This window comes from Thermobia domestica, chromosome 17 (genome assembly GCF_964235325.1).
Source record: "Thermobia domestica chromosome 17, izTheDome1.hap1.1, whole genome shotgun sequence".
Lineage (NCBI taxonomy): Eukaryota > Metazoa > Arthropoda > Insecta > Zygentoma > Lepismatidae > Thermobia > Thermobia domestica.
In genome coordinates, this window is record NC_137470.1 from 132916743 (window position 1) to 132944272 (window position 27530).

Below are 27530 nucleotides of genomic sequence, written 5' to 3' on the forward strand. Positions count from 1 at the left end.
GTAGTTTTCAAGAAAATCGTGAGAAACGAATTTTTATGAAGTTAAAATATGCGTCGTTTGTTGCCAATGTGATGCAATTGATCACTTTTATGCTGGAATAATAATAATAATAATAATAATAATAGTAGTAGTAGTAGTAGTAGTAGTAGTAGTAGTAGTAGTAGTAGTAGTAGTAGTAGTAGTAGTAGTAGTAGTAGTAGTAGTAGTAGTAGTAGTAGTAGTAGTAGTAGTAGTAGTAGTAGTAGTAGTAGTAGTAGTAGTAGTAGTAGTAGTAGTAGTAGTAGTAGTAGTAGTAGTAGTAGTAGTAGTAGTAGTAGTAGTAGTAGTAGTAGTAGTAGTAGTAGTAGTAGTAGTAGTAGTAGTAGTAGTAGTAGTAGTAGTAGTAGTAGTAGTAGTAGTAGTAGTAGTAGTAGTAGTAGTAGTAGTGGTGGTGGTGGTGGTGATGATGATGATGATGGTGGTGGTGGTGCTGGTGGTGTAAAAGAACAATATGAACCGTTAAGTAGCAGATTTTATCTGTTGTTTTTTGATATCTTTTAACAGTAATAATATACTGGTTGTAAATACGCAATGACTATCAAGGATAACGGTATATTAATGTAAGGAATACTCTGCAGACTAGCAATAAACAACAGATAAACAATAGTTGCGAAAAATTAAAAAAAAAGTAACTTGGGCACGTCAGGCAGCACATCCACATTGCGCATTATGTTCGCGAGAATATAGGGACGCATTGAGACTCTAGCAAAGAGCGTGGTGTCATCATGTTCGTTTGGCTAATTTTAATAAGGTGAACCTGATGTATAAAAAGTTGTTAAAGTCATATTATTACTCCAAGAGCTGTACGATGGAGACATTAACGTTAATATTAATGGCACTAATGAGCATTTACTTTCTCTAACGGTTAACCTCATTTTTGAGATGATTCTTAAGACATAGGCCTGTTGCATGCAGTTAGAAGACCTATACCCATTATTTAAAAAGCACACGTTATCTGTGGAGTACTAACGATTTGCGTCACTGTTGAACACTAACGTAGCACTAGCGACGTGTAAAGTCAAAATTGGGGTCTGACGTAAGTGGCTTGTCAACTTCACGGACATTATATTTCCCTTATTCATACAGGGTTTATGTCACCCGTGGCAAACATGAAATTCGGCGCCCCTCCAATCACACGCCCGGGGCACGTTCCTTCCCCCTTAGTAGCGGCCTGTATTCATATATCTCTATATTTGAAAAAAAGTGACTGAGTGAGTGTCTGACTGATTGATCAACGTTTAGGCCAAACAGCTTAAGCTAGAAACGAAGTTTGGACAAGACATACAGTAGGTACCACTAGGAATGGATTTTTGGAGATTCGACGGAGCAGTAGCAGAAGAGGAATGGCAATTACTTTCTTAAAATGTCATTTAGTGTTACCCACAAAATGAAACGAGACAAAAGTTTTATTGTCTCGTTTCATTTTTTGTAAAAGTCTCGCCTCGATCCCCAAACTGTTCTCTCTCGTCGTAAATCGATTCTAGGCAAGCCATTTCAGTCTCCCTTCGAAAACTTCTCATCTCGTGTGTCGTAACTGTATATACAGTACACTACCGACTATCTGGTCTAATGTTGCAAAAGGGTAAGCCAGATAACAAAAACGCTGGGTACATTGGAGTACTATGATTGTTGCTCCACACATACCATTAAAAACACACTTTTTACATCACATTTCGTAATATTACATGAAAACTTAGTACAAACAAGTAATTTATAAACATTTGTTAATATGGTAACATACGTTTAAACGGTATTTTACGGTAGGAAGTCAAAAAGAATAAAAGTAGTGTAACATTTTAAAATATATTTAATAATGTCTAATTTAGTTGCAGGAAACATGAAAAAATGTAAATCAGGAGTTCTCAAGTTTGCACTGGCGTACTGCCGTAAGTAGTACGATCACCCTCAGCGCCTCGCGATCAAAATTAACTAGGCCTAAAAGAGTCAAAATATATAGTATCTAGTTTTAGAAAATGTCCTTGATCGATGACTGTTTCCTCTTGGCACAGTCGCGTTTGGTTACTTTTTCTTGCGAGGATCTTTGTGTGGAGGAAACGAGGGGGGGGGGGAGGGAGCAGTGAAGTTGAAAATGAATATTATTGTAACGGAGCATTCTGAAGTCCATCTAGCTCCATGCTAATCCTATGGACTACAACTGACGATCGATAAACCGATTCTATTTAGAGAGACTCTCAGGTTGAACTTAAGAAATGCCCATAATCACCAATAATATGAGCCTGGCAACATAGATTCTAGTTACACTTAGTAAAGAGATTTTCAATTTCGCGGCAACACTAATCTTTTTTATAGGATATCTTTACTGCCAAAAGAGATTTCGTTATTATCCTTGACTTCATTAAACGAAGATAAGAGAAAGAAAACGAGAAGAACCGAGTTCGAATGACCTTGGAAGACTATCATTTTCAATACTTTTTTTTATATTCTTTTACTCGAGATTTCTTCATAGCTTCTTATTAAAATACTTACTAACATATCCTCATTTTATTGTCTTAATAAATCAATATGGGTATGTTGCCAGTAAAATAGTTTAGAATGATCGAGCCCCTGGTATAATAACCACAGTATTTCGTCACGAACCCCCCCCTCCATTACCAAATTCTGGCTACGTGCCTGACCCACCTAATTCTCTATTCTTTGCCAAGCACACATTTTCTAAAGCTGAAAATGCTCCCTAAATACCTAAGCTCACTATTTTCAGCAGATGCACAAATTGGGTAACATTCTATCTACATGAATATTATATACACTATGTGATCAAAAGTATTCGGACACCTGGCTGAAAATGACTTACATGTTCGTGGCGCCCTCCATCGGTATTGCTGGAATTCAATATGGTGTTGGCCCACCCTTAGCCTTGATGACAGCTTCCACTCTAGCAGGCATACTCTCAATCAGCTGCTGGAAGGTTTCTTGGGGAATGACAGCCCATTCTTCACGGAGTGTTGAACTGAGGCGAGGTATCGATGTAGGTCGGTTAGGCCTGGCACGAAGTCGGCGTTCCAAAACATCCCAACGGTGTTCTATATGATTTAAGTCTGGACTATGTGCAGGCCAATCCATTACAGGGATGTTATGGTCGTGTAACCACTTTGCCACAGGCCGTGCAGTAGGAACAGGTACTCGATCGTGTTGAAAGATGCAATCGCCATCCCCGAATTACTCTTTAACAGTGGGAAGCAAGAAGGTGTTTAAAACATCAATGTAGGTATGCGCTGTGAGTGACACGCAAAACAACAAGGGGTGCAAACCCCTTCCAAGAAAAACACGACCACACCATAACACCACCACCTCCGAATTTTACTGTTGGCACTACACACGCTGACAGATGACGTTCACCAGGCATTCGCCATACCCACACCCTGCCATCGGATCGCCACATTGTGTACCGTGATTCGTTACTCCACACAACGTTTCTCCACTGTTCAATCGTCCAATGTTTAAGCTCCTTACACCAAGTGAGGCGCACCTGAGTGATATGTGGCTTATGAGCAGCCGCTCGACCATGAAATCCAAGTTTTCTCACTTTACGCCTAACTGTCATAATACTTGACGTGGATCCAGGTTGCTGTTTGGAATTCCTGTGTGATGGTCTGAATAGATGTCTGCCTATTACACTTTACGACCCTCTTCAACTGTCGTCGGTCTCTGTCAGTCAACAGACGAGGTCGGCCTGTACGCTTTTGTGCTGTACGTGTCCCTTCACGTTTCCAGTTCACTATCACATCAGACACAGTGGACCTCGGGATGTTTAAGAGTGTGGAAATCTCGCGTACAGACTTCTGACATAAGTGACACCCAATCACCTGACCACGTTCGAAGTCCATGAGTTCCGTGGAGCGCCCCATTCTGTTTTCTCACGATGTCTAATGACTACTGAGGTCGCTGATAATGAGTACCTGGCAGTAGGTGACAGCACAATGCACCTAATATAAAAAAAAAATTTTGGGGGTGACCGGGTACTTTTGATCACATAGTGTATGTCGATTACTGGAAACCGCTTCTCGCTTTCTATTACCATATTTACTGTATAATGATTAACGTTAAAATCGGAAATGGTTGATTTGTACCGCTTCCGGTTTGAATATTACATTCATCAGGGAACTCGATTCTTAACTATTGAATGAAATGAAATCTTTGTTTTACGTCCCACGGTTATGCCGGTTAGGCTAAAGGAGACGGTGAAGATGATAAATGAATGAAATGGTGGAATGAATAAAGTGAGAGGAAGCGGGAGAACCCCGAGAAACCCATGAGCACGGTGTTTGTCCACCACAAAGTCCACACGGCACGAGCTGGGATTGAACCAGGGACCCCAAGCACCAGAGGTGAACGCTCCACCACTGAGCCACCGCGCCCCCCTTCTTCACTATTGACTATGTATATCGTGGCCAAAATTGATGGTAATCCATCAGATAATTCTTGAGACTGTTTCTCTCCCTGACGGACACACGGATAGATAGAATGAATATATGGAGTTTTGGTAAACTAAATTCGTTAATGAGTGATGATGGAAGAAATACAAGAAAGGGAACCCAGAGAAACACCGGGAACATTTTCAAACACAAAATTAGCCACTGAAAACCCACATGACCTGGGTTAGAATACCATAGATAGCAACTCTACTACTGTCATCAACCATCCGTTTATTAGTTTTATTAATTATTATATTAAAATAAATTAATGAATGCCTGCTGATGTTAATTATTGAACAATTACATTGTATACTTCGTGGTCAAAAAATATAAATTTATATTTACTGTACATAGGTATGCTGACAATAAGCGAATGTTGTTAGAATGGTTGTTGAGATTTCTTTTCCTTCACTGCCTTTCGTCTGGTTAAAAAGTAGTTTCCAGTGCTTTTGAGCAGCTGCAGTTGGAAAAACGATAATGTTTCAGACATACTGGCGACTTTTTTGTGTCTGAAAATAACACCTTCCTCATAAAGCAAAAAATAACTGCAGTAGCAATTCTCTACCTAAGTGATAAGACATCTCCAACTACAAGAAACTAACACAAGTTGCAGTATATATTCATTATTATTATTATTATTATAAACAGTTATTAGCTAGGGATGGTCAAATCCAGAAGTTTTACTTTCCGGTCCGGAAAGTAAAATCGGAAAATTCAAAACTTTTCCTAATTCCGGAATTTTTCCGAATTCCAGAAAGCAAAATTTCCGATTCCGGAAAATTTTGGCCATACCTAATATATATATAAGGGTGGTCCAAAATTTCGAAAAATTGAAATTTTACTGACACCCCCTACACATGTTCTCCCTTACAAATAAATAATACATGTAAGATTTCAAATTGATAGCTCAATATTTAGAGGATGCGCAATCGACTTAAAATTTAATAAAATTAGTGTTTTATTGTCGCTGTATTGGCAATGCGATATACTCTGCTTTTGTGCATTTGTTCTCCTATATCCAGTTCATATCATCATTTATTACAAATCAACTATGCTACTGTAGGAAATGTTCCGACAACGATCAACAAAGGCTGTCTTATCATGTTATATTGGTATTTCACTCCGTTTGATGCATCCATTGATTTTGTATTTATCATGCCATTAGAAAGAATGTAAAATTAACAAATTTTAAACAATATTCACTGCAATGACGAATTTGTTCTCACCTACGTTACAAGTTCAGCAAAAAGTAACTTGGTTTCGCTTTAATTGAAAAGTTGCAGTCGAACTTCATTTGTCTTCCGGCGACGGAAATCGCATTTCATTTGTTTAACGATTATAATCCAGGATAGCCCCAGTCGGTGAGACATTTGGTGGCAATAAGCCGATAATACCGAATTGTAGCGGCTGATTGTTCACGTTTGTTTGCCAGAACAAAAGCTAGAAGAGTGGTACTGCAGCGCTGACTTGGACTGTGTTGTGGTAGTGAGTTTGTGATAAAGTTGATACATATTTCGTTGCTGTCATGGCAGATGCCACTAGAAATAAGACTACACTTGATTTACTAGGAACAGATAAGGAAACTATCACTGGAAGTAAACTTCCTTTGAATGGCGATGTGTTGTTTATAGTTTTTCACCATCGTCTAACCTTATAAAAAACAATCCAAAAAACATAACATAGATAAAAAAAAACAATAGTGCTCGAGATGCTATACGAAAGACTGCGAAAGGGCTCGTATTCAAATTCGAAAGGAAAAGCATGCAACCGTGAAACTCGAAAGCTTGAGAGACCAATGGATAAACTTAGAGAAAAAGCAAGGACCGAAAATCTACCACACGGAAAGAGAATGAAGCTAAATTCGTTACAAGTTTGAATAACACTAGGCAACAAATTGAAACTTTTTTTTTTCTTGTAACTGGAATGAAAGTATATGTTCTTTACTAATTTGGGGTCGCTGAATTCAATGGTGTATTTAGAAATTTTCTATCACGTCACATTTCTGAGTTACAGAATATGGCCAGTTTCCATATTCCATATAGGCTCATTATATACAGCGCATCATGTATTGGGATAGTAAAGTAGTAAATCATTCTTTTCTGCACCGAAACTGCGAAGAGACACTACAGAAATTAGTTTTATGAGGCACTTACTGTTTACTGCTGTAAATAAACACCTGATGATCTTCTTTTGTGTGATTTAGTGTCGGACTCCCTGCAGAAAAACCAACAGTAGTCGCCCATCATTGAAGCATTCCATCTGCTTTGGTACCGGCGTTCCATTTGGGAAATTTCTTGGTGGGATCGCTCTCTGTGTTCATAACTCACGTCACACAAGTTTGGAGGGAAAAAGTCCAAGTGAGAATCAAGGAAATGTAGCTTCAATGACATGCGACAGCCTAGAACTTGATAGGTTGCTATCAAATCATCGACCCACTGTACATAGTGAGGACTCCTGTATTTCCCTAGGAAACCGTCACATAACGCAGCAAATGCATTCCATGCAGCGACTTCAAAATGGTTCATTTTATTTTCAAAACCTGGGTCATGAAGTAATTTCCTTATCTGAGGGCCGGTATAAATCCCTGCTGCAACCTTTGCTTCACTTAAGTTGGGAAATTGTTCCCTTAAGAACTTGAAAATTACGCTCTACTTGTCTAGAGCCTTCACAAATGTACTCATTAAACCAAGTTTAATGTGCAGTGGGGGAAGTAAGATTTGGTTAGCATCAACCAGTGGAAGATGTTGTATATTTTGTTCACCAACTGTGTATTGCTCACGCTTAGGCCAAACCCTTTGTACATAATGGTTTACAGTGTCTCGGCTGTTCCACAAACACAAAAAAACAACTATACCTGTACTTTGTGTATCCTCCTTGCAAACCCTGGAGGATGACTACAACTTTAAGGTCACAACACACTTTCCACTTAAAAGAGTTGTATTTCATGGCAGACAGCACTTCATCCATAGTTTGATACGACTCTTTCATGCTTACTGCGTGGACAATGGGTATGGACGGCCACTGATTGCCGTTATGCAGAAGCACTGCCTTTAAATTCAACTTAGAGGCAATCAATAAACAGACGCCATTGCATTGGGTTATGTTCAATTCCAAGTTTATGGAACAGTCCATTCACATCGGTACACACACACATTGAATTCTCCATCCGATAGAACTGTGCGAATTCCTTCTCTCGATCTCTGTACAGTGAAATAGACGTGCCTGGTGCTAAAAGGTGCCACTGTTGCAGCCTAGACCCAAGTATCTGGACCTCATTTTTTGCCAAATTCAGGTTTCGCACTAAGTCATTAAGTTCAGGTTGCTGAATGAGGTGAGGCAACTGGTCGTTTTCAAATTCCCATTCTGATAATCACTTTCACTTTTGTTGCTACAATCCTCACTTTCAGTCACTGTGCTTGATGGTGCCGAAGGGACTGGCAAATCCGACCAGTGCGGTACCGGTTTCATTGCTGATATCACGTCAGCATACACAATAGAATGTTTATTTTTACTGGAATAACCTGAAACACTAGTCAGACAAAAGTAACAATCCGTTGTGTGACCCTTCGTTTCGCGCCAAATCATGGGCACTCCGAACTTCATTGCTCGCTTCTTTCCTTTCATCCACTCAGTTAGTGTTACCACACATGAGGTGCCCATGATTTATCTTGATCGCCTAGGGAACAATCAAAGTATGCTTTGTATGCTGTCCGTATCAGTTGCGAAATTTGTTTCCTCTGTGATTTTGGTGTAAACTTACCACACACGTAACAGAAGCAGTTTGGATTTGTAACACAACCGAGTTCACGTTTCCGTGCTGTAGCCATTGCATTCCAACTTGACTATTTTTATCCAAACCACAGAAACATAATATTCTATTCACAATACGCTGTCCAATACGTAAAGCAGATGAACTGCAGCAACTATACTTCCACCACGATAAAAGATAAATAACACAACAATCACGGGTAAAGATCTAGCCGACTGATAAACGCCACATGTTTTTCTTTTTCTTTAGTTCAGCAGTGTTGCCAGCAATATAAATACAAAAAAATTCGGCCGCAACGTAGCACCGGAAGTGACGTCACGCGTAACTCAAAAATGGTACGTGCTGGAAAATTTTGCGTTACGAATTTGGATTCAGCGCATCGGAATTAGTAAAGAACACATATTGGCACCGCAATTAATAAATGGCTGTCACATAGTGTAATTTATTTGATATAGCACATGTGGATGCTCTTAGAGTATTCAAAGTAAGGAAGGCAAGGACTTTCTCCTTGCTCAGAGGGAACAGGGACGACGTGGCTGTATGATGTCAGTGGACAGAACTCTTGCTCAAAAGGAAGCCAAGACGGCAAGCAAGGAAAAACGAAAACATGAACTGACAGAGGCAAGTACTAGTGCTAACACTGCCACTAACGCAGTTTCGCTGTTTGTTTCGAGCGATAGTGATAGTGGCAATAATTTGGAATCAAATGAAACCTACTCCGATGACGAATACAAAACCACGCAGCAGCATGTCCTGCATATGTCCTCAGACGAAAAACGAAAGCGGAGAACCTGGAAGAACGTTGTTACTCTAGAACTTACTTCTAATGGTAGATAGATGGAAATTAACTGACAGAGAAGCAACTTTCGTTATAGAGAAGCAATGACCAAAGGTTTGAACCATAATCTGGACGAAGTTACCCTCAGGCGTTCGTCCATCAAACGAGTTCGCGAACGTAATCGTCTTGAGTCAGCTGGCATCATAAAGAGCAAGTTCCAAGCAACGAGCGCCATCATTGTCCATTGGGACAGCAGAATTCTATCAGACATAACAGGAAAAGAAACCATCGATCGTCTACCTGTAATAGTATCTGGCATATGAAAACTCAATTCCTCGGAGTCCCAAAACTGAAATCTGGAACTAGACAAGCTCAAGACGATGCCATGCTAGGTACGTTGAGGTCATGGGATATTATTGACCTGGTAAATGCAATATGTTTTGATACTACTGCCACATATACTGGTCGCTACAGTGGCACTTCTGTCATAATAGAGCGGGAAATTAAGAAAACCCTTTTGTATTTAGTACTTGAGCAAATAACTCATTGGCCGAACTGTCCGCACAAACAAAGCAAAAATGAAATGAAATCTTTGAGTTTTACGTCCCACGGTTATGCCGGTTAGGCTAAAGGAGACGGTGATTATGAGAAATGAATGAAATGGTGGAATGAAGAAAGTGGGAGGAAACGGGAGAACCCCGAGCAAACCCACGAGCACGGTGTTTGTCCACCACAAAGTTCACTTGGCGGGAGCAGGGTTTGAACCCGGGACCCCATGCACCAGAGGTGAACGCTCTACCACTGAACAAGACTGTAATCAGCAAAAATAAAACACTGAACTGCTGAACAAGACTGTACTATTGATAAAAATAAATACTTTACATGTTACGTTTCGATCTCCTAACCAAGATCGAATTTTATGAATAGTACAGTCTTGTTCAGCAGTTCAGTGTTTTATTTCTGTTCTTATTTGCAAGACGTGCAGCAATGTTGTGTTGTCAGATATCAGCAATGATGAGCCTCCAAAACATCTGCAAACACCTCGAGATGCTCTTGTTTCACTACAGGATGCCAAGATCGAGAATTTCGAACGAAGACCACGATGCAGTTTTTTGAACGTCTGACCATTCGAACAACACTTCCTGCACAAAATCCGGAGACATGAAAATCCAACAATGACTACTTGGTTGGTTATGAAGTAGTTTAACACTTGCAAATGGTTAATGATCGTGCAGAACTCGGAATTGACATCATACAAGAGTGTAACGGTATTATCACAAAGGACAAGGAACAGAAACAGTACCTACTTAAAGTTGTTGCGAAACACATAAAACAATATCCAGACTGTTCAAAGAATATCTTATCTAAATAAACTCAATATGTGAAAGTGAAGTGTAAATACAGAGTGAACAAAGAAACTTTACCAAGTTTTTGTAATGCAAATATAATCAGCAATAATGTGCTTTTATGTGTAATTGTGTAATATGTATATAACAATGTGTATAACAAAATGAAATGAAATTAAATCTTTAAGTTTAACGTCCCACGCTTATGCCGGTTAGGCTAAAGGAGACGGTGATAATGAGAAATGAGTGAAAGGGTGGAATGAAGGAAGTGGGAGGAAACGGGAGAACCCAGAGAAAACCCACGAGCACGGTGTTTGTCCACCACAAAGTCCACACGGCGCGAGCTGGGATCGAACCAGTAATCCCAAGCACCGGTGGTGAACGCTCTACCACTGAGCCACCGCGGCCCCGTGTATAACAAAATGTATAACAATATATCTGTATAGCAATGTGTATATACCAATAGCATTCAAAGTTTCGATCGGCTTGCGCAACCTTTAAAAATTGTTATAAAAATTTCAAATTTTACCAGTATATCTATTTTCAGTGGCGTAAGAAATGTTATGGGTGCCGCAAGTGAAATTCGAAAAAAAAATTCCCTAATTTTTGAACCACCCTAATATATATATATATATATATATATATATATATAGGCTGGTAAGAAACTATTTGAACAAACTTCGGGAGCTGACACCGACACCGAAACCAGCAAAAAAGTCATATGGAACTTCTTTGGTCAGTGAGGGATAGTTATATAAGGTGCCGAAAGCGTGGGAAAATGAACTTCAGAGGGCTGTAATTCAAAAACAACGCAACGTAGAGAGTGCGGCTTAGAACATGACACTGGAAGTCATACCTACTCGATTGAAAAATGTAGGCTTCAAACCTCCGCAAGATGGCTGCGACGGATTCTTCAAAGGAACACAGGGATTACTTGCCAGGTTATAAGAAACTTCGGTAATCCCTAAGTTCCTTTGGGGAATACCTCACACCCATCTTGAGGAGGTTTGAAACATACATTTTTCAATCAAGCAGGTATGACTGAGTGTCATGTTCTAAACTGCACTCTCTGCGTTGCGTTGTTATTGAATTACAGCACTCTGAAGTCCATTTTCCCACGCTTTCGGCACCTTATATCGTCGAAATTATCCCTCACTGACCAAAGTTCCAGAGAACTTTTTTACTGGTTTCGGTGTCGGGAATCAGCTCCCGAAGTTTGTTCAAATAATTTCTTGTATATATATATATATATATATATATATATATATATATATATATATATATATATATATATATATATATATATATATGTGTGTGTGTGTGTGTGTGTAATTAAATTAAAACACACCTCTTCTTCTCCTTTCTTCCCTCTCTCCTTCCTCGAGGTACCATTTGGACAGAGAATTTTCTAACGCGCTGCATCCAGCTAACACTGTGGCTTGTGGAGCATTGACTCTGATCTGCTAATGAAATAAATAAGCAAAATAATAAAAATTAAAAGAAAAGTACCTTGAACATGCGGCAAATCATTATAAAACAAAGAATGCTATGCGATCTATGTCAAACTATAAAGAACTAAAACCAGTGATAACAGTAGTTTTGCCACTACTTAATAAATTGTCAGCGAACGCAATGCTTGATATATTACACATTTATCTTGATACGTCCTTGGAACTTTTAAATCTAATAAATACAAAATAATGAAATTATTTTACCGTTCAGTTATAATAGAGCGACATTGACACAGTCTTTAATATCACCACATTAACAGCGTTACCAACTCAAAATAAAGTTGTATTTTTCCAAATTCCACTACATCAAGTGATTGTACACATATTTCAAATCTAGATATACAACGAAAATTTACAATTCCACACTTATTGAGCAATGTTGCACATTAAGGACGAAACAGTATCGCAAACAGCGAAAAAGAACCAAACTTTCAAGGGTTCTACAACAGTAAATGAGCAAGTGACATGAACAAGTTAACACATCCAATTAAAATGGTGTATTTGTAAGAATATTTTAAAATAGTTTTTGATTTTTCTGCCAGGACATTACAACATTACTTTTTGCTAGGTGTAATTACAATAAGTTTTATGAATTGCGTAATTTTAAACAGTGTTTCAAACTTTACCACTATTTACCGTATTTTCAGAACTGTGTAAACGGCATTATATTCACATCTAATGAAAACCATCTATGCAATTAGATGAGGTACTTATCTAGGTACTCTTTCGAAATAAAGGTTTTTGGAAAAAGTAAAACTTTCAAACTCTTGTATCTCTGTTCCTATTCAATCGAAATTGTTCATATTATAGTATCAGACACTAAAGTACTTTACATGTGAATACCCTTGTCCGTCTCACTTGCGTTGTTACTGCTACAGAGGCCCCCACAATTTGTATGTTATTGACAATGTGGCGTCTGTTTTTGCAACATTGAGTAGCAAATCTAATATTGTAAGTTTTCATTTGACATATAGATTTGAAATGGGTAATAGCTTTATGTAGTGCTATTTAAAAACTACAACTGCATGTTGGGTTGGCAACACTGTTACCATGGATGTATCACATAGTATGTGAGAAATTACCTCTTCAGATTTGCATGATACAAAATTTCAACGTTTTCTGTCTATTAGTATAAAGGTTACAAGAGCATAACAAAATAAATGTTTTACCTTGTACATATATTATCACAACAGCTGAGGCACGGTGGCTCGGTTGTATAGCACGCTCAACTCTGTGCGTGGGTTACCCGGTTTCCTCCAACTATCTTCATTCATTATAATCATCATGATTGCCTTCCTTCGCCTAGGAGCATAATCGCGAGACATTAAACTAAAAGAAATAACGTTAACGCGAACGAACGCCATTTCACGACACAAGATGTCCAACACTAATACTCTTTTCCTTGTTATTATTATTATTATTATCGCAAGCAGCAAAGAACAGAATTATATGTGATCGTAAAATATTTTCCGGAATGCCGTCTTTGTCTCTTAAGTTCTCTTTGTCGCTACTAGAAAGGAAAGCCGTTTCTTCATATGGCTAATAGGGTGCGTATATAGTTGATTTTGATTTTTAGTTTAGCGTTCCTTTCAACAGTGAGGCTATGTGCTATGTGGACCGAGAGTTTAACGCGGAACCCGCACCACATGAGTTCGAGCCGGGAATTGAACGTTGCGTATATAGTGCTGAACGGTGCACGCATTCTAGGCATTATTGATAAATGAGACTGCGGTGAGAGAGGCTCTGAAGTAATGATGCCCGCATCAGCTGCTTCACTCTAAATCAAGCAGTTTTGCCTCTTTGCAATTTTTATGTTAGTTTTAACAACAACTACCACCGTGTGGACTTTGTGGTGGACAAACACCGTGCTCGTGGGTTTTCTCGGGGTTCTCCCGTTTCCTCCCACTTTCTTCATTCCACCATTTCACTCATTTCTCATCATCACCGTCTCCTTTAGCCTACCCGGCATAACCGTGGGACGTAAAACTTAAAAGATTTAGTTTCATTTTTTAATAGCAACTACATTTATTTTCACGTTTCTAGGGAATCGCATGTCACTGTGTCACTGCCCCTTTGTCCGCCACTGCTATTAAATTTTGTCAATTCTCGGTCAGTCATTACTACTTATTTGTGAAACGAATCTGAATAGTGAATTCTACTCTACTGCATTGTCACACTTATCAATAAGGGCAAAGATGGCACACGGAAAACGATTCAGAAACACAAAATTTAAGCATATTGTCAAGATTTGGGGACACACCAAATCGTCTTCAGCCTACAGCATGACACAGCAACATACCGAAGAGAAACGATTACAACCTAAGAGTTCTAAGTAGTTCGGAGCACGTAAACAACGTGCTAACATTAAATGACAACAAATTTGAATTTTAGTGTATAATAATGAATACATACTGAGTAATTTCATATAATATAATTATAATTTAAGTTTTGCACCCTTTTAAAGTATATAGGATATATACAATGAATTTCTTTTTTTTTCTTTTTTCTTTTTTTAGCCTCAATAGCAGCATTCTGACTAGTTTTGATAATTCCGAGAAGAGTAAATGAGTTAGCGGGCCTTTGTGTTGAAAGAAACAGAAATTTATCAAAAATAACTTATGTATAAATGGTGAGATGCAGTTTGGCGCTAACTGTATATTGTTTGGTGTAATTATCTTTAGCCAATAAGCAGGAAAGGACGAAACACGGAAGAGTCTTTATTCAACCACCCTACTGTGGAGACAAAAGGCCCTCCAACCACCCACATCTTATTTCTTTATGTTATTTTCAGAAGTGGAAGTAGCAATGTCACAAAAATAGAGGAGGTTTCCTTAAAATGTAAGAAATATAGGAGTTTATAGGAAGACGCAAACATATAGGAAGAATAGGAGCATTTGAAAGCTTGGTATTAACATTTCGAAGAAAGAAAAAAACCTTCAGTACAATCCTAGATAACGGGATGTAGTTCGACCCTGAAAGTATTTGCTGAAGGCAATAACTGTGCAGAAACTCAACAAGTCAGGGCACTTTTGGTTTCATTTTCTTCTCGAGAGTGCAGCTGGATTACGACCAACTAGCAATTTTCCTTATTTGAATAAAAATCATCCAAAGATCTAAAATGCTGTGACGTGCTGCATTTTGCTCTACCACTTTCAATTTTCGTAATTACTGAACACCGTAATGAAATAATTTAGAGTCTAGAATAGCTTTACCTTATAGACCAGAACTACAAAAGCGAAGTCAACTACCAGGGAATAATGTGTGCGATACAGTAAAGCGTTCGATAATTTTAAGCTTTCAAACTTTGTCAAAGATCATACTGAATGAAAAAAGTATGAGTCCTTGGTTCAAATTAATTCCCATTACCAATATAGCATGAACACATGCAATGCATCATACCTGGAATGGTGGGTTGTGAATTGGTGATCCACTTGTCAAGGTAGATATGCTGGGCGTGGCAGGAGCAGGAGTTTTCTTCTCTGCCGTACTCGTTTCCGCTTTCTCCTGATTATCTTCCTTTGGTGCTTTCTTTTCCTTTTTTCTTGAAGTTTTCTTTTCTGTTATTTTGGCTCGCTTTCGGGTAGTTATCCTCGCACTGCGGATGTGACCAGATCGTTTCTTACCTGCAACATGCTATGGACAGAAAAATGAACATTTGGTTACATAGTTTTGGGGACGCAACACTGAACAAGAATATACCAATACTAAAACAATCAGAGAGATCAATAACTTACCTCAAGTATTCAAGAAAGCATGTTTCCGTATAGTTTCGACATTAGGCTAATCTAGCTGCTCGACAAACTATACTGAAGAATTTAGTCACGAAATCATGTCTACACGAAAATTTATATTCGACCCCTTGTATCGTCCAAGCCTGTATTAAAAATCAATTTGGGTTGATATATTCATTTGTGCACTTGCACTACGTACACAGTTCCCACGGTGCATCTCAAAGATCAATTGCATAAACTTAAATTTTGTTAATAGCTTTACTTCTGTAAAAGCAAACATCTCCATATACACCGTAGATCAAGAAGCTGGCAGAAATAAGCAATGTACTTTTTTTCCTATTTGTAAAAATTCAAGTTCTTATATCAGAATACATTTCATTACATCATAGCGATTTGTACTGAAGAAATCAAGGTATCACTATCTAGTTTAAACTTCAGATTTATCCTAATGCTTCCGGATAATCTTTATACTTTCTCCAGACGTTCTGTATAGCATCTATCAATTGCTTTGTAACAGGTAGGTTTTCAACTTTTTCTCCATACATTCTAATGCTGTCCTTTACAGTCTTCAGAGCATTTATACTCTCGTGGGCAAGATGCGATCGATCACTTGCTAAAATGCGTTTGTTCTCTGCGTTCCACATCAGCACAACCATGAAATACTGACAGGCAAGCTTTGACCACTTTATGTATCATTGGATATTTAATTGTTCCACTTGAAACATACTCTTGCCCAGTATTAATCCACGGGCAGGTATCTGAAATCACTACACTCAGTGTTTTCTACAAACCAAGAATCTTCGATAACTGGCTCCACAGAATACAGTTTCCACTCGTCCACGACTACATCGATGCTCTTACAATCTGCAAATTCATTTCTTTTGCTAAATTTTGTGAAAGGGATAAACAAGTAATCTCCTTTCTGAATATTGGATGTATATTTCTTACTGTGAAAAAAAAAGGCCCTGCAACCACCTACATCTTATTTCCTTATGTTATTTTCACAAGTAAAAGTAGCAATGTCACAAAAATATAGGTGGTTTGGTTAAAATATAGAAAATGTAGGAGTTCATAGTAAGAGACGCAAATATATAGGAAAAATAGGAGATACAGGAGCACTGGAAAGTTCGATATCAGAACACAGGATCTTCCTAAAGCACAATAATTTTTAATGTAGCCTGCAGATTTAATGTAGCCTGCAGATCTTCGCTTATTGGACATCTATTCTTGAAAACTGAGTTTAAACCATTTTTATGGTATTGAAAAATATTTACAAAAGCATGTCGTTAATAAAGATAAGAAACATTATGTTTGAACAACCACTTCCTGCAACACAACAATGAATTGTGAGTCTTATTTACGTTTAAAAAGATCAGCTTTTCACACACAGCTTGCTGAAAAAAATAAAAAGATCTTCCTTCACTGTGAAGTTCTGTTACCATATAAGCGGTTTAAAATTTAATTTTCAAAAATACATGTCCATACGCGAGGATATGCGGTAATCTGTAGACTACTCTAAAAATTATTGGGTTTCTGGTAGAGTCTGTGCTCTGGTGTTTTAAGAATGTCCCATTGGTGGATGAATCATTAAGAACAGCAAGGAAAAAGTTACATAGGGAAGTCCACAGAGGGTGGAAATAATATAAAAATAAATAAATAATATTTCTTGATACAATGTCAGTGCTTATTTTTAAAGTGATTCAATCTTCATAGCTGTGGCTTAACCTGGCGAATAAGGTCACTAGAACAAGTGTCTGAAACCATACAGCAAAATTCTTAAAGACAGTCAACGAAGTAAGTGTTTCCATTATTTCTTTAACAATTACATTAGTTCACTCCTTTCGAATAGGGACAAGAATGTAATTTTAAGCAAATCGCAGAATTTACAGGAATTGTTTGATTACTCACTCACACGAATGTATCACATCGTGTAAAAAGTATTGAGTATTTTGCATACGAGATGGCGTTAGTATCTCAAAATGTGAGACACAATGTATCAGGGTTGTAACTTTGAAAGCTGACTGTTGAAGCTAGTAGATGCACCAAAACTGGTGGAATTCTTATAATCACACGTAACGTATTGCTCCCTGACGTTGACTGAACTATCTGCAAAACTGCGCGACGTCTTACAATTTTATTTCGAGAAAGGTGCAAATTCTGTGCAGGACTGTGAAGAAGTTCGTGCTGTTTGTTTCAAAGCAGTGAAACTTTTATCCTGTTTCCTAAAGGAAAAATCTTATTGATTTTTTTTTTCTGTAGTAATGGACATCTGCAGGGTGTTACAGAAATTTGTCGCAATATTTTCGGAATATATTCCTCACGTCAAAATAAGAAAAAAAAAAAAGTTCATAAAATGACCTGTGCTCAAAAGTGTATAGTTTCGTACTTATCGGTGCCGAAAACGTGGGAAAAAATAACTTTAAAGGTTCACAGTTCCAATACCATAGGACCGATCGCAGTCAGGCCAAGATGTCACTGGTGAACTATCCAATTATCCATACTTCAGAACCTCCGATACAATCATTTTTAGGGAGGTTGTTTGGGAGTATTTGTTCACTCTCCACCTAGCCCTCTAAAAATTGGTATGCAAGTACTGGAGCATTCTTAAACATGGATATTTGGATAGTTCACATACCTGTTCCTAAGTGATGTCTTCACCCGACTATGATAGGTCCCATAGTACTGGAGCTATAAACCTTTCAAGTTCACTTATTTCCCGTTTTCGGCACCCTATAATTCCGAAACTATCCACTTTCGAGCACAGGTCCATATGAACTTTTTTTTTTCTTTTGATGTGAGAAATCTGTTCCCAAACTATTGCGACACATTTTTGTAACACCCTGTATATACCTGAAAGTAATGTTTGTGACAGCAAAGCAACTAAACAGTTTAACATTAAATTTGGGAATTAAATTCTCAACTACCTCAAACTAGATTTTTGTCATGTCGCTTGGTTAAAGTGCGTATCCAAAGAGTATGTGAGACTCAAAATTTATGAAAAAAAGACGAGTATTTCACAAACTCGTCGAGTTAGGAAGATGGAACTCGGTATATTAATTTCTCATTAGAAATAAGCAAACATATGTGCATTGTTCTTCGAAATTTCTATTTTAAGAGCAAAGAGGTCATTTTCTATATCCTTTTTAGTCACGTTTGTTTATGATCACACTATGCAAAAACGACTGAACAGTTTGATCGTAATTTTTGAACACAGCTATCTGCTTCGGTGTAAATTTTTATCATGTTACTTTAATTAAAGATCTATCCTAAGCAAGGTTGGCTGGTTTAAGCCAGATGTTTTTTTTTTTTCAAAAAACAATTGGTTTAAACAAAAAAAAAGTTCGTAAAATCTTAATGAACACACATTTGTGGGTTATCACGTTTCACTCCCGTATATTATTCGTATTATATTCAGACTACTATACTACTATTCGTATTATACTACAAAAGCAACTTATATATATATATATATATATATATATATATATATATATAAAAGTTTATGAATGTTTCTTTTATGATTTTTTTGTAATTTGTTATTACTGTTACGCAATTGCAATCAAAAGAAAAATTCTAAATACTGTTTCGTTTTAATAATGTTTACTGTTGATAAAATACATCGAAATGCCGTACTTTTGTTTGGGGGCAGGAGACCATACAAATCCCACGAGAGGCATTTATTGAAATCAGAAGTATCTTTGGTATCTATTTATGTATAAATGGGTCAGAGCCAAAGTTGACTCAAATAATTCGTGTCTTTATTCACTTTTCTTCCTGATATGTAAATTAAGTCCTTGTATTTCTTTTACTTTAAATGGACTAATAAAAGTCGTAGTGAACTAACTTGGGCTAAATTAGTTCTTCTGTACTCTCCATATTTTGAAATTGTCCATATGTAATTCTGTATAATGGTTTCACTTGTGCAACTGTTTATCTTTTTGTCCTTCTGAAATGACTCTTGACAATTATATTAACAAGTATGTAAAGATCAGTACAATGTATTTTTATCAGGAGTCCTTCATGAGTGAGTCGGCAGACGTATCGCATTTGTGGCCAATTAGTCCTGGTTTCGAGTTCAAATGGAGGACAATTTCTCTCGGATGTAAGCCGTGAAGCGATTTGGATTCCGCTTTAAGCTTATGTGACCCCTTCCAGCATAACTCGGTTGTTGCATAATAACACCAAGGCGAAACAAACTTATTTCTGTCCATATGTGATATAAATACATAGAGCAAATTATTTAAAGAAAACAAAAAAAAAAAAAAAGAAAAAAAAAGAAAAAAAACGGATTTAAACCAAAAAAACAGTTTTTTGTTTTTTTCAATAAAAAACATGGTTTTTGCTAACCCTGATCAGAAGGAAGTTAAGGGGTTTGAAACTGTATACAAAAAAAAAGTATCTTACGTTTTTTTCTTTTTTTTTAATTATTAGTTTCGATGAAGTACGTTTCAGTTATATTATGAAAATTAAAAAGACGATAACGGTAAAACGGTTGAGCCAATTGAAATGAACTTTTGAACATACTTAGCACCTACCTTGCACTGAGCTTTTATCATCTCATATCTATTAACTGCTTATCCTTAGGGGAAACAGGAATTTCGAATGTGTAGAGTATTTCACAAGACATTCATGTTAGGAAAATGATACTTAGGTATATAAACTCCTTATGAACAACAAGGGGGTACATGCCCCAACGTTTTAGGAAATTTTGCTTTTAAGGAGAAATTGAAGAATAATTGCAACTTTTCCTCAACATACAAAAATGGCATCAAGGTTTATCTGTCTCATCACAGGCAGAGTGATAAATATACCGTATGCGTCAAAAAATGTGTAGACAATTTGAGCTGTCACAGAAAACTTATTTTCCAACCTACAAGGTTAGATTTCTAGGAAAAGTAAGGCTGCACTCTAATTTGAAAAATAAGTGTACTTTCTGGTCCAAATGAATGTTTCAAATGGTGATTAAAGTAAATGTTCAAAATGGTGGCCCTCAATATCGATAAATTTGTGAGTATGACTCAAAACTGCTTCCGTACTTTGCACCGAAATATCCAATGCAATTTCTGCGCACACCGTTTGATTCTTATCTCAAATTGTATGCAGGATACGTGTTTTATGACAATATATGTCATCTTTTACTGTACCCACAAGAAAAAATCGAGCGCCATAAAGTCTGGACAGCGTGCAGGAAATTCGATTTGTCCCCTACGTTCTATCCATTTATCTCGTACATTTTGATCTAGATATGCGAAGATAGAGCGACGGAGTGCTATCTTGTTGGTAATAAAACCTGTCATTACCGTACATTGCACGAATGGCAGACAAAACAGAATTAACAAACATTCTTAGGCATTTTTCTCCAGTTACTGTATCGTTAAAACGGAAAGGCCCAGTGAGTGCCCTAGGAGACAAAGCACATCACACATTTTCAACAAACAAATCAGCTTCCTTTCCAACAGCAATGTTGGGACTATCTTAAGCCCAGTACACGCAATTATATCTACTGACAGTTCCATTAAGTTCGAATTGTGCTTCATCCGACCGAACAACGCTACCTATAAATAGTGGTTCACGTGTAACCTCCTGAACCCATTCAGAAAATTGTATCCTGCGATCTGGGCCGTCGTTACTTAGCTACTGCACCAACTCGAATATGCACACATAGCTTATCTTTCTGCAGTATGTGTGCCACCCTTCTAGCACTTATACCACTCTCACATGACCTTTGCCTTGAAGATTTCTCTGGTGAACCCTGAAACAGTTCCAGCAGCATAACTGAGGGTTCAGCACTTGTAGCCGTGCGAGGTCGCCTTGGAACCTCCAATTCGTTTCGCAGACGTATATTTGTTACCACTGAAGATGAATCAGTCTACTGTACGACTTAATAACCTGATTCCGCTCTTCACAGTTCAAACGTCCATCATGTTGATGTTACCCTTGTCATTAATTGAGTTGCGCAACTAGACCGACAATTCTGCTGCTAGCTATTAAAGACGCATAACATTACTTTTTCCCAGAAATTTAACCTTGTAGGTTGGAAAATAAATTATCTATGACTGTTTAAAGTGCGTGTATATTCTTTCGACGAACCTTTTAGTCAGCACTTGGATCCAGCCAGGTTTTATCTAACTTTTAGTAAAATGTGTATCCTAAGAGGCAGATACGTTTCACAATCATGCAAAAAATAGAATATCACAAGTTTCTCAAGTAAGGGAAACGGAACTCTTACGCTCACCATTAAAAGAACCGGATACTTATTCCCAATCTTTCTGAAAATTCTGCATTTAACCCTTTAGTACGGGGCGCTTTCTGACGTTTTCGTCGACTTGCAATTAATGAATTATAGCTCAAAGACTATTTACCCAATTGATATGGTTAAGACCTTGTTCTTTAGAAGAAAAATGTGGCAATTTTGTGACGTAAATCTGATTGCAGCGTTGCCAAATGGAGGGAAGTGTAGGGGTGGAAATTCACAAAAAAAATCCCTAACAGAATTTTAAGATTTCTGGAGTTGGCCCCACTGTAGCCTCATGGGTCCAAGTCACCTCAAAAAAAATTTTGGTCTGTCGACAACGCACAAGTAAAAGCGTGAAGTCATTGGTTGCCATACAAAGATTGAAAGAAAAAATTCTCCCACATCGTACACACGAAATTTTTAGTTTTTTTGCCTCAGACGCAGAAATTAAAACTGATGCAAGTGCTGCAGCTTTCCTAATTATCCTTTTGAAATTTTCTATGGTGCGTTGTATCGGTCAAAAACGAGGCAGATGCTGATACGTTTTTTCCAATGTAGCCAAAAACAGGGAAATTATAGAGGGAAAAGTAGGATTATTTTCCAAATGTTTCACCTAAAATCGGAAATTTTGTTTCATGGTTGTAAACATTGCTACTAGGCAGAGACAAATAATCATACAATAACCTTTGGTACATCACTAATATATCCTAGAAGTATCATGTCGATATCTAATAAACTAAGCACGTAATTTAAAAAAAAATCACATTCTACCCCCCCCCCCCCAAAAAAAAAAGTTCTTTCCACATACCTCTCCTCTACTGTATACCTCCCTTAATTATTCAATTGAAACTTTTCATGATGCGTTGTGTAGGCCAAAGATGAAACTTTCAGATGCTGGTCGATTTGTTTCACTGTAGCAAATTAGAGGGATAAATGGGAATTTTCCCGAATTTTCCACCTAAATTCGGGAATTAAAATTTTCTATGGCTGGAAACACTGCTGCTAGATAGATGAAAACCATCTTTAAAAAACTTTGGTACACCACTAATACATCGTAGAAGTATTGTGTCGATATCTAAGAAACGAAGCTTGTAATAATAAAAAAGATACATTATGGTAAACAGAAAAGTAAACAAAATCAAGGATTAGAACCTACATTCAAATTTTTCGAGAGCTCTCTAATTATCCAATTGCAACGATTTCTACTTGCTTTTGTTCAGCAAAGACCGATGTTCAAATGGCGTAAGTTGACTTGCGTTCGTATAGGAGTGGATTTATAAATATAAATTTCGAAAATTTTCATTTTTTTGAGCCAAAAATTGAGAAATAATAATTCCCTAGTTGGCAACACTGATTGTGAGTTGTTCAAAATGGTCTAAAAAATTACGTATCCATATGAGGTATATATCTGACAACTCGCAAGTAGGTCTCACTAAAACCAACGAAGTTATAATGAAAAAAATCCGATTTTTTTTTCTTTTTTCTACTTTCGGGCTCAAATTTGAGAGGAAAATTTGACACTCAGGAAAAAAAGAAAACATCAGGATAAACTTTGGTTCAACTATATTTGGCACAGAAAAGCTTGCCGATATCTTAGTATTCACACAGCAGAGGATTAAATGCGTGACTCACCTGTGTGAGTCACTCTCGGCCTCCCGTATCGAAAGGGTTAATGGGTGACGAGGTAATTTGTACAACTTTTTCTCAACATTCAATCCGATTTCTCACGTACCACCATCATGGGAAAACAGCTGAACCACTTTATACTAATTTTTTTGAATACAGCAACTTCTTGATTAGGCTTTTTATCATGTCACTTTTATTAAACTGAATACTGCAAGTGAAGAGTGGAGGTTAAAAAAACACGGAAAAAATAGTGTTTTACTAGCTTCTCCAGTTTGGCACATGAAACCTGATATATAAACTGATTATTAAAAATAAATTGACACGCGCCCCAGCAGTTTCAAAAAAAATCCGCTTCCAAAGGTGAATATGAATAATTTCTGATATTCAACGAACTTAGAAAGTTCGTTACTGAATTATCTCTCTCTCTCTCTCTCTGTCTGTCTGTTATTTGCGATCTTTTTTTCAATTTTCAGCTCTCCATTCGATAGAGAATCACAAACTATCTGAGAAAATGATGGAATGTTTCGTGCCACTCTTACCGCTCCCGAGATATTAGCCAAAAAAAATGGCCGATTTCCGGAGAATTAAGGAGCCATATTTCGAGAACCCTAAGTTACAGAGAGATGATATTAGTGTTGATCAATACGTAAGATGATGATGTACATTTTGGTACCAAATAGTAACCGGTGTATCACAGGCTAACTGGCCATCGTTCCGAATTTCGGAAGATTTATGGAGCCATATCTCGGGAACCTTAAGTCACAGAGAGATGATATTTTGCGAATTTTTGCGAGAAAGAGAAGAAGATGCGGATAAAAAGATTTACTTTCTATTTGGAAAGAATCACAGTTATCTTTCCCGCTCCATCTCTCCATTCTTTTAAGTACGTTCTGGCAATGCTCTTGGAGCATCCTCAACTGATTTAATTCCCCACTTTATATTAATAAAATAGCTAAAGTGAGGAAACAGTTGAGCCGTTTACAATGAATATGGTTACACCTGGGTCTTTTTTTTTCTTTTTTTTTATCATTTCACTTCGACTGAAATTATCCGTAAAGGACCGATAAGCATCTTTCAATTAGTTTCCATAAATCATTTCATTTCTTGAGAAAATGGTCATTTGAGCTGTAATATATATATAACATCCAAAGTTTATTTTACACACACACACAAAAAAAAAAAAAAAAAAAAAAAAAAAAAACATAGGAAAATGCTTTAATTAACTTCTCGAAGAAAGACTTTCAAAATACTTTCTGCCGAATAAAGGTTATCTGAAACACCCTGCACCAGCACCAAGAATCGTCAGGCACCTACAGAACTTGGCCTATATTCGACAACAGTCTACATCCCAGCATTATACCATTAGGATATTGGTTATGATTTTCCCAAATCTCAATTACATCATTAAATCCACTGACTGTTCAGCCTTTTATTTGACGAAACTAATTACTCGAATGACAATAATTATCGTTAATCCTGCCACGTTTGGATTTTCCACCTACTTGCCTTGGAACAGACAGTCCATCACACTATACTAGACCCCGCGTCTCACAAAGAGAGATAAGACACATTACTATCCTACCCTCGAACCACACTTCTGATCTTAACTGTCTATAACAAACCTACTTCTGTTTCTCAAAAATTGCTTTTATTTTTGCTACTATTTAGATTTATGTTTATTTCTACCATAAGTTATTTTATAGATATTATACGAGGGGGAATCCGAAAATAATTTTCTCTTGTCGTTTTCCCCAGGAAAGCGAACAGTAATGGGGGTGGGGGGACAGACATACCAGAACACAAGACAAAAAGTTCACATCAACGTATGTGCAGCAATGAGTAATTTACGAGATACACGCTTCAGAAACCCTCAGAGAACGAACTTTTGAGTTGAACGCTGTCAAAGGACGTGTCCACTGTACACTTGTAAGCTACTCTATAAAAAAGCTTCAGAATCATACAGTAGCAGCGAATGGGATTTCCTTGTATAGCAGAAAAGTTTCCTTGCAATTCTACGAAATAAACATGAGTGTATATGAGCTAGAGACCTGCACGGGCCGAATCTTTCGGCCCGAGCCCGGACCGGCCCGATAAGTTTTTTAAAATTCTTGGCCCAAGCCCGGCCCGATAAATTTTAGAAGTTTCAGTTTGTAACATTTTTCACGGGCACACTTCTTCAACGTTTGCCTTTATTCTAATTATCGTTTAACGAATGTCAATAATTATTAAAGAATTGCAATTAATCGGCCCCAGCCCGGCCCGACCTGAAGAGAAATCAATGTCGGCTTGCCCACGCCCAGCCCGGCCCGGCCCAAAGAAATAATAGAGTCGGCCCGCCCAAGTCCGGCCCGTGCAGGTCTCTAATTATGAGCACGTATGCAACCAGAGATTACTAAAAAAAACGATAAATCATTTGCCAAATGTCGAGGTCTCTCACCCCATAGCAATTTGCCGCCATACGTCGTTGGACACTGGCTATTGCGGTGGTATGTAATTGTATTTTGGGCGGAAAAGTGACGTGAACCACAAACTCGGTTAAGTAACTGCACCTATTGGCGGACCGAAGTGAATTCTTTACAGCGAAAAATGATAACGCATTCATCGAGCCAATGTATAAGAGACATCAACATTCCGCAAACGAATTAGAGTTTGCTGGTGAACATTTAGGCCCACGTTTACTCACTAGATTTACCAGGAATCTTTTCCCTCCCTAAACTGACTCCCATGTGCCACCATTACATGATTATAAAACGTGTGCTTTAGAACAGAGCTGGTTACAACTCTACACTAGGCACACATTGAGGTAATATTCAGCTCACAACTTCATTTTCTGAGGATTTCGGAAGCCTTCTTCTTATATGGTACTCGCATCGGAGTGTGTATATTTTAAAGTTGCGGCCATAAGGCCCAGTCGGCTACGTCACTAAACTTGTCTTCAAATCATATTTGTTTGAATGCGGTAAATGTAAAAAGAGCCCGTCCGCAAGGACGAATTAGCCAGGTATAAGTAAAATTGTTTGAATAAAAAATGTGTTACACTGTAAATTGTAATAGTAAAAGGGAGACAATCGTCAAAAGCAGGAGAAGGTCAAATTGAGGAAGAGAGTTCAGACAGTGAAACAGGACAAGATACCCAGGCGGTCGGGTCAAAAAGTTGCGGAAAGTGAGAAGTGTGGTAGGAAAAAAGAAAGAAGTGAAAAAAAAGAGAGAGAAGTGTGTGTATGCACGTGAAAGGAAAAAAATGTAAGTGTAGTGTAGAGGTAAAGAGTCCCCTTTGCTCTTCACACACGATAGCAACACACGAAGTGATTAATACGACGGACAGTTTCGAACTCCATTTCGGAAGATTGTAACTTCTAAATTACTTATTGCCGGATGAGTTAATGTCTTGTTTTCACTTATAGAATAATCTCCGGAGTTTGTTCCCATACTTATGAAAAACCCTACATAGATTATATATACACCTTTCGATGTATTCTACTAAACAAAAGTTCTCCCAATTCAATGTTTTGTGATAGTTGTATAATAGAATATTTCGAAAGGTACACTATCCAAATACTGCTTGAACCAATACCAAAATTACTAAGCTATATAAACTCCCTTACGATTTGAAATTAGTTTATGTAGTTAGAATACCTGCCGTTGTTGTTAAACTTTTCTTGACGGGAGACCGCTACCCCTTCCTTTCAGGTAACTTTCTAATTGCTCTGCTAACGTTCCAATGGTCACCCATGTGAGTACCCAGCACTGATTGACTTTTGTTTTAACCATTTGCTATTCATCATGCAATGCTCACGAGTTGAGGAAAAATGCAACAGAAACCATTTTATGAATACCATATAGAAGAAAGAAAAAAGGTACTTTACTTTAACACTTACCCAGGATACAGGTCTCTTGTTACCATTCACACTAATTCCCGAAGAATTCTGATTAGTTATCAGGTCTCCAGGTCTCCCATCGGACTGGGCACTTCCTTCTCGATGAGACGAGGAGCTAGGTAAAAACAAATACATTACCATCAAAGTTTCCATATAATAATTACAGAGAAAAGCAATAAAAATA

At 37.6% G+C, this 27530-nt stretch overlaps 1 protein-coding gene across 3 annotated transcripts in view; it reads right to left on the reverse strand.

Moving 5' to 3' along the window:
• Positions 1-27530, reverse strand: part of LOC145674350 (uncharacterized) — a 48546-nt gene that overhangs the window by 2622 nt on the left and 18394 nt on the right. For 2 of the 3 annotated variants that reach the window (XM_081744289.1, XM_081744288.1), the window contains exons 3-5: positions 27347-27461; positions 15276-15509; positions 11714-11828 (exon numbers count right to left, since the gene is read on the reverse strand). In XM_081744289.1, the coding sequence (XP_081600415.1) occupies positions 11714-11828; positions 15276-15509; positions 27347-27461 (464 nt within the window). The remainder of the gene's footprint in view (positions 1-11713; positions 11829-15275; positions 15510-27346; positions 27462-27530) is intronic. The other variant, XM_081744290.1, reaches the window with a different exon arrangement.